Below are 16,672 nucleotides of genomic sequence, written 5' to 3' on the forward strand. Positions count from 1 at the left end.
CTGAGTATGTAACACAGAGGTCCTAGCCAGGTGTGTAGGTAAAGGCGCAATGGGATCTGATGCACAATTCACACAAGGCATGATTGTGGGATCAAGCATCAGATCCAAACAAGTCTTATTGCTGGTGCAGGGGGAGCGCAGGTTCAAGACCCTGGGATCTCCCTGCACCAGCAAGTACCAAGATCCCTGGGCTGGGAGCCCCATCAGCTGATCCAGGCTCCCAGCCATGGGAACGCACCATGCACTCCCTGGGCTGGGAGCCCCATCAGCTGATCTGATCTCCTAGCCACAGGGACACACTATGTGCCTCCACAGCTGATGGGGCTCCCAGCCCTGTAACAAAAACTCCCATGTCTGAGAGCCCAGTTAGCTGATCTGGGCTCCTAGGTGCAGGGGTGGCCCTGGCTACACGTTCAATTAATTGTATGATAAGAACCAGCCATAAAGTTATAACACACTTTTTGTGCAGTAACGTTGTGGCTTTTTCCTTGTTTTATGACTCCACTAACTGCTTTAACATGTGGCTGGGTTACAATTTAAGATGTCATTAACTGGTTAATCATGTCTAAGTGAAATGTGTAAGTGGCCACAGTGACCTCTATCTGTCCACAGGGGTCCTAATCTTGCTTGCACTAAATTTAAAAGCAAAACTCGTACTGGCTTCAACAGGAATAGGATCAGGCCTTTAACTATTTAGTCTTAGTGTGTCACCTTTCTGAAGAACAAAATATGTTGTCAGAATGACGTATAACAAGGGGAAGATAAATGTCATTTATTAATTTGTTCAGAGGGAGTTGATTAGATTTCATAGGTTTCATAGACATTAGGGGCTGGAAGGGACCTCAAGAGATCATCAGGTCCAGCCCTGCCCTGCCATAGGCAGGAAGTCAGCTGGGATCAAGTGACCCCAGCAAGAAATATATCCATCTGTTTTTTGAAGGAGTCCAGAATAGGTGCTTGCACCACCTCTGGGGGGAGTTTGTTCCAGACCCTGGACACCAGAAACAACTTTTTTCTTATATCCAGTCTAAATTGGCCTTCCTGGAGTTTATGGCCATTAGATCTTGTTATCCCTTGGGGAGCTCTGGTGAACAGGTGTTCTCCCAGGTCCTGATGTACCCTTCTTATGTAATTGTAGGCTGCCACCAAGTCCTCCCAAGCCTTCTCTTCTCCAGACTGAAGAGTCCCAAGTCCCTGACACTCTTCTCGTATGGCCTTCCCTCCAGGCCTTGGATCATATAACTGGCTCTCCTCTGGACTTTCTCAAGCTTCTTCACAGCCTTCCTGAAGTGGGGGGCCCAATACTGGACGCAATACTCCAGCTGTGGTCTCACAGGGCTGAGTAAAGCGGAAGGATGACTTCCTTGGTTTTGCTTGAGATGCATTGATGGATGCATGCCAGAGTTTGGTTAGCTTTGCCAGTCACATCATCACATTGGTGGCTCATATTCATCTTGTGGTCACTCAAGACCCCCAAGTCCCTTTTGGTTGTGATGCTAGCGAGTGTAGCACTGCCGAGCCTGTAAGTATGCTCGGGGTTCTTCCTACTGAGGTGCAGCACCTTATACTTCTCTCCATTGAAGGCCATCAGGCTTTGGTCGGCCCACCTTGAGAGTGTGTCCAAGTTGGCCTGTATCCTCAGCCTGTCTTGAGGTGTGACCACCCTCCCTCATTATTTGGTATTGTCTGTGAACTTGGTGAGTTCACATCTGACTCCCAAATCCAGATCATTAATGAAGATGCTAAAGAGTACTGGCCCAAGTACCAAGCCCTGAGGGACTCTGCTGGTCACCCTGCACCACACTGATTTGCTCCCTTCAACTAGTACTCTTTGGGTTTGACCCCATAGCCAGTTGCCTAGCCATTGGACTGTATGATGATCTAGGCCACAGTTCCCCAGCCTAACCATGAGGACATCATGGAGAACTAGGTGAAAGGCCTTCTTGAAGTCCAGGTTTAGGACGTCCATGTCATCTCTCTTATCCAAGGCACATGTTACCTGCTCACAGAAGGCGATGAGGTTGGTCAGGCATGACCTGCCAGTCACAAAGCCACGTTGGCTGGCATTCAGAAGCTTGCCTTCTGTCAGTCTGGTGTTGATGGATCCCCTTGACAATTTTCTTGAGGATTTTTCCAGGGACAAGCGTAAGACTGATTGGTCTATAGTTCCCCTGGTCATCCCTCCTCCCTTTCTTGTAGACAGGGACCACATTGGCTCTTTTCCAGTCATCCGAGACCTTGCCCAAGCACCACGATTTTTCAAATATCTCTGACAAAGGGGATGCAATGCTGTCTGCCAGCTCTTTCAAGACTCTCAGGTGCATTCTGTCTGGGCCTGTGGACTTGTGAATGTCCAGTTCCTCAAGGTGTTCCCTCACCGGATCCACTTCAATATTAGGCCTATTGCCCACTCCCAGATTGAACATTTAAGAAAGTATTGAACATTTAGGAAATTTGTGCTTACAACTTGCAGAATAATGTGTTTATATGTAAAAAAAAAAAAAAAAAAAAAGAAAAAGATGCGCTGTATCCACATAAATAAATTGAATTCATCTGTCAACTATTGTTTATAGTTGCCTTCATTTTTTGCCCAAATTTTATAATTATTGTAACAAGAAATAATGCATATTATAAACAAGTAATTCATATTTATGAGATTTTCTTGCTTTATAAACTTAAATATGTCCAGTTCTAACTACAGGAATTTAAAACATCAGCCATTACTATGTACAAGTTACACTTACCCGTTTCTGCTCTTTGATATATTCCATTAATTCTTCTCTTGTTCTTTTTACAGCTTCTTCCACAGCCTTTTCACTTCGTTTCTGCTCTTCCATTATTGCTGCTTTAACAACCTCCTAGAATACACAAAAATTGATAAATTTTATGTGTTGAACTGCATACTTGTAGATATTTATATTTAAAATAGCATGGAGAAAATCTCTCATAGATCTCAGCCCATTCTTTCTTGCAAAGTCTTTGTTAGCATAAATTCTCTTTGTCTACAATAATAGTTTTCTTTAATTTACATATGTATATTTTGATTAATATATTATAATCTCAATATTATATTAGTGAGAAAGGAAGAAGGGCTCCCAAAGCTGCTGTGTTAATAGAAACAAGATTCTTGTCTTTTGTAGAAGCAAGTGACCAATTAACAAAACAGTTTTCAGGCATAAAAAAAAATTTAAAAAATCGAGACTGATGCATTACTTGCTACTGATCTTAATTAATGGAGTAAGAAAGAGGAATGTTCATACCTAAATATGTGCATGCCCTTATTAGTTTCCAAATTCTGGAGCTTTCTAGTATATTCCATGAAACTGGTACAGGAAAGGAAATGTGGAATTTGAGGGAAAAACTGCATGACTGTTTATCAATCTTGATTCATCACTGCAATCCCACTGCTAAGGAAAAAGCAGTGGGCATCATCATGAAAGCCCTCTATTCTCCCTAGTTCTGTGAAACCTGGATAAAAACACTTATGGCTGATTTCCTTACATAATAGTCTAAATCAGCTGTGTTTACTGTCACTCCAAACACTGTCATAAACCACTTAATCTCAACAACTGAAGCTATCTCTGATGGGTAAATTTCCTGCTTAATGTCACAATCATCAAATGATGTTTCACGATCAAATCAGTTAACAGATAATTACCAGCAAAATATTTTTCCTTGTTGAAGAAATATAGGTAAAGATGTACAACATCAAACAAATTGTATTTGTAAGACAGGCCTGTAAGACACTTGCTCAGCAACTGGGAAATTAAAGTACTGCCAGAACCTGAGTGAGGCTTACCTAGGACAGTAGTGCCATGTGCATGGTTCATCTTGTTAAATTGCACTCGTGTGTGAGTACTTACTGCACACTGTGACTTCTGAGGTGTCCTTGTGGAACTCTTGAAAAAAGCAAAATGGGTCAGAGTGGGTGAAGCATAAGCCTAGAGGGGCTTAAAATCTGTCCAGTTTTGTGTGGGGATAGAGCCTTTCTTCTCTTCAATTAATAAGTATATAACTTTTAACATAGAATATTTTTAATACTTTTTAGTTTATTTTTTGTGTTAAATATGCAATGTTCAACTGTAACATGTATTTAATAAGTTCACAGAAATGCACAGAGTAGGGTGTGTGTTCTCCAAATTTAGAGCCATGGTGTTGCCCTTCATGAAGTGATCAGAACACAAGTTAATGTAACATGATTTGCAAGTCCTGCTATTGTAAACTCCACTTAAGTAGTCCGTCAGTCCAGTGTGTACGATGTTACCATGATCTGATGGAAATAAATATGCCCTGGCTAAAGATTTTACAAACAAGTGGGCTGGCCCCAAAACACACTCTTAATTCAACACACAGTTCAAGGTCCAAGTGTCCCAAATACCACAAAGCCCCATTAGTTTCCTAAAAGCAAAACTGAGTTAATCATGAGGTGGGAATTTCCTGTACCTCATATATGGAAAAAAAGAAATTTTATCAGAACAATAGTTTTGGATTTACACTTTCTGACATTATTATATAAATATAGAACCATAGAAATTAGGGCTGGAAGGTACCTCAGGAGGTCTAGTCCAACCCCTTGCCTGAAGCAGGATCATTCCTATCCAAACTCTCTCACACAAATCCTAGTCTAACCTATTACTAAGACGCACTGAACCCTGTCGCAACCACAAGGAATAGCACCCTAGCCTGCCATAGATAAAGCAGGGGGACAGTGGTAGCCAGCACCCTGCTGCTGCAAGCATTGCTAAAATATGCTTGAGAGATCCAAGCAAGAGGGCCACACCCTCCCATTATAAAGGAAAGCAAAAATCCCCACAGTTCGTACCACCCTGACCATGGAGTAAAATTCCTTCCTGACCCCAAATAAGATGAAAGGTCTAACTCTGAGTGGAGGGACAACAACTTCTGTTGCCAGGGACCTCTGGGTTTTAATCCTAGGAGGAACACTGGTGCACCCTGGTCAAAATCCCTAGCCTTAACTTTAGCCAGTACCCCATGCTGCTGAGGAAGGCAACTCCCTCTCCTCCCCGATACATAGTTCATAGCTCATAGTTAGTTCATAGTTTCGAGGGTTGGAAGGGACCTGAACAGATCATCAAGTCCTACCCCCTGCCCTGGGCAGGAACGAGTGCTGGGATCATATTACCCAAGCCAGATATGTATCCAACCTCCTCTTGAAGACCCCCAAGGTAGGGGAGAGCACCACCTCCCTTGGGAGCCCATTCCAGAGCCTGGCAGCCCTAATTGTAAAGTAATGCTTCCTGATATCAAGCCTGAACCTACTCTCAATCAATTTGTGGCCGTTATTCCTTGTTATCCCAGGTGGTGGGAACAGAGCCTCACCTATTTTCTGTTAGTCCCCCGTGCTGAGTTTATAGATGGCCACCAGATCCCCTCTCAGTCTTCTCTTGTGAAGGCTGAATAGATTCAGGCCCTTTCATTTATCTTCATAGAGCCTGGCCTGTTTCCCTTTGACCATGCAAGTGGCCCTCCTCTGGACCCTCTTAAGGTTAGCCACATCCCTCTTGAAGTGCGGTGCCCGGAACTGGACTCAATACTTCAACAGTGGCCTGACCAGCTCCTCAGGGGGGGAAAGATCACCTCCCTGGACCGGCTTATGATGCATCTGTAGATGCATAACAAGGTGCGGTTACCCTACTGACCACTTCCTTGCATTGGCGGCTCATGTCCATCCTGGAGTTAACAATAACTGCAAGATCCCTTTCAGTCACTGTGTTGTTGAGAAGGGTGTTCCCCAGCCTATAGGTATGTTGCAGGCTTCTTCTCCCTAGATGCAGTACCCTGCACTTGTCTGCGTTGAATTCCATCCTATTCTCATCCACCCACCTCTGTAACCTGTCTAGATCTAGTTGGATTCTCTCCCTCCCCTCCAGAGTGCCCACTTCTCCCCACATCTTTGTGTCATCAGCGAATTTCGACAGCGTGCTTTCCACGCCCACCTCCATGTCACTGATAAAGATGTTGAATAGCACAGGCCCAAAGACTGAGCCCTGGGGAACTCTACTGCCCACATCCCTCCAGGTTAAAAACAACTCATCCACCACCACTCTCTGGGTGTGACCATCGAGCCAATTTGCCACCCGTCTGACTGTGTAGGCATCAATGCTGCAGTTGCCTAGTTTTTTTATGAGCATGGGGTGAGAAACAGTGTCAAAGGCCTTCTTGAAGTCCAGGTAGACAACGTCCACCTCATCACCCTCATCCAAGGACTTTGTGACCTGGTCGTAAAAGGAAACAAGGTTAGTCAGGCAGGATCTGCCCGCAATGAACCTGTAGTGGATGTCCTTGAGCATTAGCTCCCAAATTGGGCCACTGCAGATATGCTCCTTGATAATTTTCTCAAAGGTCTTCCCAAGGACCAAGGTGAGACTAACTGGCCTATAGTTACCTGGGTCCTCCTTTTTCCCCTTCTTGTAACTTCTCTAGGCAGTCTATTCAATTGCCTCAGTGTTCCAACAGTAAGGAAGTTTTTCCTGATATGCAATCTAAAGCTACTTTGCTGCAAGTTCAAGCCATTGGTTTGTGTCCTGCTCTCTGCAGTAAAACAGCAAATGTTCTCCCTCTCCTTTATGACAGTCTTTCAGGTATTTGTAGACTGCTATCATGTCCCCTCTTAAGCATCTTTTCTACCAGTTGAACACTCCTGTTTCCTTCAACCTCTCCTTCTATAGCTTTCCTTCCTCGTCCTTTACCACGTGTTGGCCACCTCAACCCTCTTACTTCTCCATGTCCTTTTTAAAATACAGAACCCAAACTACAAACAGTAGTTTAGATGAGGCCTAACCAGTGCCAATTAAAGAGGCACTATTACTTCCTGTGTCTTGTACCTAATGCTACTGATGCAGCCCCAAACCACGTGTGTCTATTGTGTAGCTGCATCACACTGCACTCACTGACTCTGTGATCCACCAAAACTCCAAGATCCTTCTCTATAGTGCTACCATCCAGCCAGTTGTCACCCATTTTGTATTTTTATTTTTCCTGAGATGTAGCACCTTGCATTTGTCCACATTGAACTTCAGCCTGCTAGGTCCAGCCTAGCTTTCCAATCTGTCAAGATCCTTCTGAATTGCACTCCTGTACTCTAACACGTTCCCAGTTTCCTGTTGTCTGTAAATTTCCTCAAGAAGCTGTCTATTCCAGCATCCAGATCATTAATAAATATGCTGAAGAGCACTCAGCTTGGGACAGACCCCTGTGGAACTATACTCAAAGCCTCCTACCATTCCAACATAGCTTATTTATAATTACTAGGGCTGTGCGAAACAGCACCATTTCATTTCAACTTCCATTTCTCCGTTTTGAAAGGAGAGTGTTTCATTTTATTGTTTCAAAGTGCCGTTCCATTTTGTTTCATAGAAACTGTTTCGCTGTGTCGATGCTGTTTCAATGCATTTCGTTTCGCCCATAGGCTATAATAGGGAATCATCAAAATGCCTATAACTTCCTCATTTCTTGCCTGATTCAAATGACAACTGCAGGGATGTTCAAAGCAAAACTCATATCACTTGCTACCAGTGGCAGCCTGCTGTCATCCCAGGTGCAGATTTGGGGGCCCACACCTCTGGGAGGGCTGTGGGGCTGTGCTCTTCCTGGGGGGCATGGGTCCCTGGATCTGTGTGCAGGATGACAGCAGGCTGCTGCTGCCGGCTGGGGCCAGCGTCAGCACTGGGATTTCCCAGCACTCAGTGTGGACTGTGCTGGACACACTTGGGTGCTGGTGCTGGCCCCAGATGGCAGTGGCAGCCTGTTGTCATCCTGTAGCAGTTCTGGGGCCCACGCCCCGCAGGAGGAGTCTGGCATAGCCCTGCAGCCCTCCCGGGGGGTGCGAGCCCCAGATGTGTGCACAGGATGACAGCTGGGGCCAGCAGCAGCACCAGTCTTCCTGGCTCTTGGCATGGGATGCACCCAACATGAGTCCCAGCCGGCAGCGGCAGCCTGCTGTCATCTCACATGCAGATGCAGGAGCCTGTGCCCCCCGGGAAGAGTCCGCACAGCCCCACAGCTCTCCCGGGGGGCGCAGGCCCCCAGATCTGCGTGCAGGATGACAGCATGCTGCCACTGCTGGCTGGGGCCAGAGGGAGCACCAGTTTTCCCGGCACTCAGCACGGGCTGTGCCCAACGCCAGTCCCAGCCAGCAATGGCAATGTGCTGTCATCCCATGTGCAGATCCAGGGGCCTGTGCCCCCCCATGAGGAGTCTGGTACTGCCCCACAGCCCTCCCGGGGGGGGGGGGGCAAGAGCCCCTGGATCTATGCACAAAGTTTCAGCAGGCTGCTGCTGCCAGCTTGGAAAATATCCCAGAGCCGCCGCCATCACCAGCTGGCAGTAGCCACCAGTAGCAGTCTGCTGTCATCCCGCATCATCCAGGGGCCTATGCCCCCCGGGAAGAGTTGGGGGAAAAGATCAGGGAGCTGGGGAATCTGGGAACTGGGGGAATGTTCAGGGACCTGAACATTCCCCCAGCTCCTGGTTTGATTCCCTAGCCCCTGGTTCAATTCCCCAGCTCTCTGATTGTTTCCCTCAGCAATCTGATAATTGCCTCAGCTCTTCCTGGGAGGTGCAGTCCCCTGGATCTGCGCGTTGGGTTTCAGCAAAGTGCCCTCATTTCATTTCTAAGTTCTTTCAAAGCCTTTTGTTTCATTTCGATTTCTCTGTTTCGAGCTTGAACTGTGTCAAAACAGCTTCAAAACAAAACACCCATTGAAATTTCGCACACCCCTAATAAGTACCCTTTGCTTGTGGCTACTGTGTCAATTGCTTATCCATCTTATAGCAGTTTTGTCTATCTCGCATTTCTCCCATTTGTTGATGAGAAGGTCATATGGGACTCTGTCAAAAGCCTTGCTGAAGTCCAGTTACACTATAACCACTGCATTCTGTTCATCTACCCAGCTAATTACATAGTCAAAGAATAAGATCAAGTTTGTTTGACACAATTTGTTCAATTCAATTCAATTCATTAAGGATTCTGGCTAAATGCCATGCTCCTGAAGACATTACATATGATCGTAATATAAATAAGTTAGAACAAAGTAACCAAACTCCAAATATTATACAAAAAATAGAGCCCACCAACATAAAAACATTATTAATATAAATATAGTAGTAAATCAAGACATTAATCTATAATATTGTTGTACATAGATCCACAATTGAAACAATAAAATCAAATCTAATTTAAAATGTATCACTTACATCAGGAATAAAAAATATTTAACTCTAATTGCCTTAGCTTTATAAGCAAAAATTGAAAGAAGGTTTACTAAATTTGGATCTGTTTGCTGTAAAAGCCAGATTAATTTCTCTCTGTTTGAAAAAAAAGTATCAATTTCCGCAAGAACATTAATAAATAGGTTCTCCTTATGCCATTATATAAAGATCATTCTAAAATATGGTGGATAATATCTTTCAAAACTCCTAGACAGGCTGGGCAACATCTTTTAGCCCTTGGAATGGAAAATCTATGTCTAGCCAGAACAGCTGTGGGCATCTATTGAGTCCTGAGTCTAGTCAAAGAGGATTGCCATTTATTATTGAGATCCAACTGTGAATACCTTTCTCCCCCCCAATCTAATTTCCAAAGAGTATATAAAGGGGCAATATGAGCAGCCCTAGCCACTGTGAAATCATTCTGCCTGGCAATATCTCGTATCGCCTGGAAAACCCAAACCTTTTATATGGGGGAGAAAAATCTTTCATTATCTTTGAGATTTCATAGACATTAGAGCTGGAAGGGACCTCGGAAGATTGTCGAGTCCAGCCCCCTGCCCTAGGGGCAGGAAATCAGCTGAGGTCATAGGATCCTAGCAAGATAAACATCCACATTTCTCTTGAAGGTGTTCAAAGTAGGTGCTTGAACCACCTGTGATGGCAGGCTATTCCAGACCTTGCGGGCTAGGAGAGGTAAAGAAATTCTTCCTTATGTCCAGCCTGAAATGGTCTTTCAGGAGTTTATAACCGTTACACTGTCTCATCCCTTGGGATGCTCTGGTGAATAAACGTTCCCCCAGATCCTGGTGGACACCCCTTATAAGCTTATAGGTGGCCATCAGACCACCCAAGCCTGGACTTTTCCAAGCTGAAGAGTCCCATAGCTCTCAGCCTGTTGTTGTAAGGTCTGTTTTCCTGACCTCTGATCATGCACATGGCTCTTCTCTGGACTCTTTCAAGCTTCTCCACATCCTTTTTTAATTGTGGAGCCCAAAACTGGATGCAGTACTGCAGCTGCGGCCTCACCAAGGCCCAGTACAATGGGAGAATGACTTCCTGGGATTTGCTTGAGAAGCATCTGTGGATTCAAGCCAGCGTTTTGCTCACTTTACTAGCTGCAGCATCACATGGAAGGCGCATGTTCATCTTGTGGTCAATCATGACCCCCAAGTCCCTTTCATCCGTAGTACTAGCTAGCATAGCACTGCCAAGCCTATAAGGATGCTGCAAGTTTTTCTTCCCAAGGTGGAGAACCTTGCATTTTTCAGTGTTAAACACCATCAGGTTCTTGTCTGCCCATTTGCTGAGCCTGTCAAGGTCAGCCTGGATCACTCTCTTGTCCTCAAGTGTGGATGCTTTACCCCAAAGTTTGCTATCATAGGCGAACTTGGCCAGTCCACTTCTGACTCCAATGTCCACATCATTAATGAAGATGTTGAACAATATAAGTCCAAGGACAGAGCCTTGAGGGACCCCACTGGTCACAGGGCACCATGACGATTGACTTCTGTCAATTACTACCCTCTGGGTCCGACCACGGAGCCAATTTCCCAGCCAGCAGATCGTGGTAGACCCGAGGCCATTGTTGAGATAGTATCCCATCCCAGAAAGTGGAAAAGCATGGGAAAGAAAAGCTACCCAGGGTGATTGGAGAGGTGGTGGGATATATTCTATGTAGCATAATTTAAGCAGACAAAGTGGTAAAGGAGGCAGGATTTTAAACGAAAATCCCACCATTCTAATAATAATATTAGTTAAAATGGAATCCATTCCCATCTCTAATCTCAAAAAAGATGCAGGAATTGAGGGAAGAAGAGCCAGAAGAGCCATAAGAAACTTGTTCTGAGATATGTCTACATCATTACTAGTGGCATAACCCCATACTTCAGTGCCATATAAGATTTGAGAAGTAACTTTGGCTCTATATGCTGGACAGGAGCTTTGAGCTTGGACTGATCATCCTGCTGTGGTTTCATAAAATGTCTTTATAGCCACAGCTGATTGGACTGCCTTAGTTTTAACTGACTGAATATGATGTTTCCATGATAGAGAAGCTGTGAATAACACACCCAAATACCTATAAGTTTTGACAACCTCAAGTTTGCTTCGCCCCATATTCCATGGATATTTCATCAAACGACTTCCCCAATACATTATTTTGGATTTGTCATAATTTATCTTTATTTTGTCCACAAAGATGATCAAAAGTTGTAATTGCTGTCTGTAATCCCATGGGAGTTCTTGACAGTATAACAGTGTCATCTGCATACGTTAAAATAGGGATTGGAGTTGCTAATAGTTTTGGGGGATGAAAATGCGCATCCTGCATATCTCCAATAATGCCAGTCATGTAAAGATTAAATAACAAAGGGGCCAAAATATGTCCTTGTCTGACTCCTTTTTGTATGTGAGCTTTTGATGTAAGTTCACCCTTCAAGCCCCACCTAACTTGGGCCCATGTTATCTTTATAATATTCTATCAATAAATGCAAAAGAGACGGGTCAATCACATAATTTATCAATTTCTCCCAAAGTTTACTGCTGTCTATACTGTCAAAAGCTCTTGACAAGTCTACAAATGCAATATACAGTGCTGATTTACACATTTGCATATACTTATATCTCAAAAATTGAAGAATAAATATGTTATCAATAGTGGAGTATCTATCCCTAAATCCGGTCTAATGTTATATATTTTCCCCTTTTCCATTTCCCCATGCTATGAGATGATATAACAAATGTCGCCCAAAAATTTTAGCTAAAATGTCTATCAAACTTATAGGATATAAGATTCTGGCTTATCTTTTAAACCTTTCTTGAACATTGGTACAATAGTACTCCCTTTTCAGTAATCTGGGATTTGGCCCAACTCAATTATAGAGTTAAACCATTTTTCCAAGATTGGAGTCCACTGTTTGATGTTATCAATGTAAACTTCCACTGGTAGTCTATCTGGGCCAGAGGCTTTATTCTTCCGTTGTATTTTGAGATGTGCTATTTGATCCTTTGTTACCTGATACTTAATTGTATCAGTGAGGGATTTATTACCCCTTAGATTATTATTTATTTGTTCCATAGAAGAAGTAAACTGATTGGAAAAATATTCTACTCAACTGCCTGCAGTAATATTATTTTCAATGTTATTATTAAAATGAGCTGCTCCCTTTGATACAAGTAGCCAGAATGTTTTACTATCTTTAGCAATAATTGCCAACCTCAATTTATCCCATTGCTAGTTATAATATTCTTTTTTTTTATTCTGGAGAAGCAGTTTATATGCTTAACATTCCATAACTTTCGAATTTCACTCCAAAAAGTTGTTCCAGTTTACCCAGTTTTCCTTAATTCCCTGGCTTTCCTATTTAATGATCTTTTCTGTTCTACACATTCTTTATCAAACCAGGAAGTGCCTCATTCTTTAAATATCTGTATAGGATGGGAGATTAAAGGCACTGAGAGGAGTGTATGGAGAAGATTTTTAATTTGCTGGCAGTGCTTTAAAATCTCCTCTGGTATTTGAGATACTTTTACCGAATTTCTTAAGATACTTAAATCATCCACAAGGAGTTTATCAGTCACTTTTTCAGCTAGGTGAGTGTTCCATTTCAATGTTGTGTTAACAAATATATGTATACTTCCATTGCTATCAAGGACTGGAAGGGTATCAGGCTCTTTTTTAAGGTTGAGGACTAAGGGGAGATGATCGCTAAGTGAAATGGTATCTTAAAATCAATTATATCCCCTCACACGAAAGGTTCAATCAACATATAATCGATGGTTCTTTGATCCTCTAACAGAGTTATAGGTTAAATTCTTTGAAGTAATACTAAGGTATGATCCATTAGTTGATTTTAAATTCAAGGTTAATAATAACTTCTGTAATTTTAGACTTGCATTATTAGTCCCTGTATCGTTACATGATGGAACATCAATCCCCCAGATCTCATTAATAGATAATCTTCATCTTCCCATTTCAGACCTCCTATTCTAGCATTAAAATCTCAAAACTAGTATTAATTTGTCCATAGGATACTCTAATTTTATAGATTCTAAATGCTCGATGAGCCAATCCCATTCATCGCTAGCTTGTTCTCTTCCCAATGCTGAGGGCATGTAAATATTTGCAATAATCCAAGAGCCTGTCCTAGGAATAGGGAATCTAATTAATAAACAAATGTCAAGGCAAGTGCCTAATTGTTTTCCAATTCATCCTGGATTATTTGCTATCATAAGGCCTAGTCTGAAGCATCCCTCCTTTTTGCCTTCTTTGCCAGGGAGACTAAAACACGTAGCCCTTTAGAAAAAAGGGTTCCTTACACAACATCTCTTGCAATGCTATGACATCATGACTGGTTAAAAAAGCTTCAAAGTCATTATCATCTAATTTACTTAATAATCTTGCCACATTCCAAGAAATAATTGAGAATTTTCCAAGGCTATTTTGGTAGAATTTTCTGAGTCAGGATGATTTTGCATCCTCAGCTTCTAACTCAAATGGGGCAAAAATCCCAGTACCATCGTGGTCCAATGGAACTGTTCTATCTATAACATCTTGTTTGCTATTTACTATTGATACAGAAATTACTGAGGCAAGGACTTTCTTACTTCCCTTATTATCTATGATGCATGGGATTCTACTATTGTATTGTCAACTGAGGCATTCATCAAATAACTTTCTCTACTAATCTGTGTAATAAATAAATAATAATGTTCTTTGTCCATTTTTCTGTCTTTGCTATTGACTTGAGATGTCTTTTTTATTGGCTGAACTATATTATCTCCCAATTCATGTGGGTCCAAATACCTATACTCCTGCCAGTAATTGTTTCTATCCTTATGCACAATTTCCCAGAAAAGGTTAAGGTCTATGAATGCTGAACTCTGTGAGCCATCTATAGCTATAAATTGTCCCAGAAGTTTCAGATCCTAAATTATGTTCACTTCCAATTCTAACAGGAAGGTCACGTTCTCTTCTTTCTCTCTCAAATTGAAGTGAAGGGGATCTGGATGGGGCAAAGGAATATCTTGAGTTATCCATGGTGATTTGTTGGGTGAGGCTAGATATCTCAAGCCCTCGTTCTCAGCAAGTCTCTTATCCACACCTCCCATTTCCATTCCTGGGGACATAACCAAGTTACTGCTAGGTTTTCTATTGTCAAGTAGTAGGGAAACATTATCTTTTCTATTAAGCTCCTGGCAGTTAATTGGGTCCTCAACATTACTCTTGCAAGGGGCAATTACCCTGGACCTTTTAGTAACTAACTCTTCAGATTGGATAAGAGGGGCCTGTACCACAAAGTGATTCGGTTTTCCCCTCAGCTCTTGTAAATGTTGATTCATTTTACTGGTCTGAAAGTCATTCTGTCCTTTCTGATTTATTTTAATTAAATCCTCCAAGAGAACTCTCAAGCGAGCCAAGATGTTCTTTTTTTCTTCAGGTGGCAAGCTTTCAAAGGAAGCCAGGAGATTTAATTCCTCATCTAAGTAAGAGGGTTGACATCTCTCCCTTTCCTCCATTGGGTCAACCTCCAATCCATCAATTGAATCCAGTTCGATCACATTTGTGGATTCCTGTCTAATTGTGTTACTGACTAATTGGGTCGACCCTTTAATTTTGGGAACCCACTTACTTTTCCTTATTTTTTCTCAGTGTGGTCAAACTGGGCTAGTGATCTCTCTTATGGGTGTGCCTAAAGTAGGAGATTTTTTTACAAAGGGGTAAGATTTCAGATATTGCGAAAACCCTTGTTGGGTGAACTTCTCAGTTAATCAGGGTGCTTTTTCTCCTCATGACTGGAGACACTAGTGAGGGGGAACGTAGCTGTATTATATATTTCTTAACTGGTGTATTACTATATAATTGTGTTACTTTTTTGACATCCCTCCTTCCTATGGTCATGGAAAGTAAAGTTCGCAGGTGTTGTATGACCCTCCCAGGAGTGTTCCAAAGGGGAGTATACCCACTGGGTTGGGGAAATACTATTATTGCCATAGTATCTTTTATTAAAATGGAACTTTCTGTCCCACCTTGATAAATGTGGATAGTCAGATTGGTATCTTTTCAGCGATCTCTATTCCCCTTAACCTCCAGCTGCTCTGGGTTTCTATTATCCCTATCATTCTGTCTCCCTCCAATGAGATTTCTTTTTTTAATAGAGTGCTGTTGCTTGCTTAAATTATCCTTAGCCCCTCTTAGCATTACTTCTAGATATCCTATTTTGGAGTACAAAAATTTCATTTGTGAAAAGATCTGTTGAATTGTTTTAGCTGTCAAGAAGGCATGATCTGCAAGTATAGAAAGGAAGTCTCTGATGTTTTTGGTTGTCTGTAAGTAAAGTTATTGTCTATTCTAAATGTGCCTTCCTCTAAAAGTTTATCCTTATGTAATAAGGGCTCAAAATCAAGGACCATCTTGGCATCCAAATCTAATCAGTCTATCACAATGAATTAATAGAGTTGTATTCAGATCCTCCAGTTTAACTCCTGCTGGCCCTTTAAGGCCAATTCCCTTGCCAGGTTGCCTCAGTTGACTCCAGCTGCTTTCTCTCCCCCTCTCTGAGGACTACAGCCCTGTTTCCTGGGCAAATCATCACAGAACAAAAGAAAAGAAAGCCAGAGTAAACTTAGCTGCCAGAGCATTGCAATGCAAGCTTCTCCAGGTCACAACTTCTCTCAACACTTCTGCCCAGCCTTGCTTGAAGTCTCCACTCCTGCAGTAATCATTCCAAAAGGCTTCAGCAGCTCCCCACTAGCTCCTCAGGGTCGGAGGCTCTGTGTTCTGATGTTCTTGGCTCTCCTCCACTGCCAAGTGCCCATCTCTCCCCCAGGAGTGCTAGCCTTCAGCTAAAATCTCCAACAGTGGCCGAAGCCTGCCCCCCACCACCCTCCCAGCAGTAGTAGCAGCCAGGCCAGAGCTCTGGGTATCAGCTCCAGGGTCCTCTTTGCTGCTGCCCATGCTCTGACTTACTCCAGCAATCAGCTCTGCTGGTTGTAGCCCTCAGGGAAATTCAGATGCCAATCAGTTCCTCTCCTGCAGCCATCTTGCTTCTCATATAACATGCCTGTAGAACTCCTTCCACCACGAGGGTCTTCACAATTTGTTCATAGTAAATCCATATTGGATGTTCATGATCAGCCTTTCCTTATCTAGATACTTGGAAACAGAAGCTCCAGTAACTTCCTAGGTCTCAAGGTGAGGCTAACTGGTCTACAGTTCCCTGGGTCCTCCTTTTTTAGTTTTTTTTTTCAAAGAGGAGCATTATGTTGGCCTTTTTCCAGTACTCTCATAGCTTGCCTGTCTCTGACTTGGTAAATATTATTGGCAAGGGCTCCAAGATCTCCTCTGCCAGTTCTTTCAAATCATCAGGTCTTGCTGATCTGAATTAATACAGACCCATCAAAATCTGTCTATTTCTTTTGTTGTCTCATCCCTCAGCTTCTC

At 42.8% G+C, this 16,672-nt stretch overlaps 1 protein-coding gene across 1 annotated transcript in view; it reads right to left on the reverse strand.

Annotated features, from left to right (window-relative positions):
* Positions 1-16,672, reverse strand: part of LOC102379068 (coiled-coil domain-containing protein 91-like) — a 205,898-nt gene that overhangs the window by 86,381 nt on the left and 102,845 nt on the right. Inside the window, exon 6 of the mRNA XM_025191851.1 lies at positions 2,745-2,858. Coding sequence (XP_025047636.1) covers positions 2,745-2,858 — 114 coding nt within the window. The remainder of the gene's footprint in view (positions 1-2,744; positions 2,859-16,672) is intronic.

Source organism: Alligator sinensis, unplaced genomic scaffold (genome assembly GCF_000455745.1).
Source record: "Alligator sinensis unplaced genomic scaffold, ASM45574v1 scaffold762_1, whole genome shotgun sequence".
Classification (NCBI taxonomy): Eukaryota; Metazoa; Chordata; order Crocodylia; family Alligatoridae; genus Alligator; species Alligator sinensis.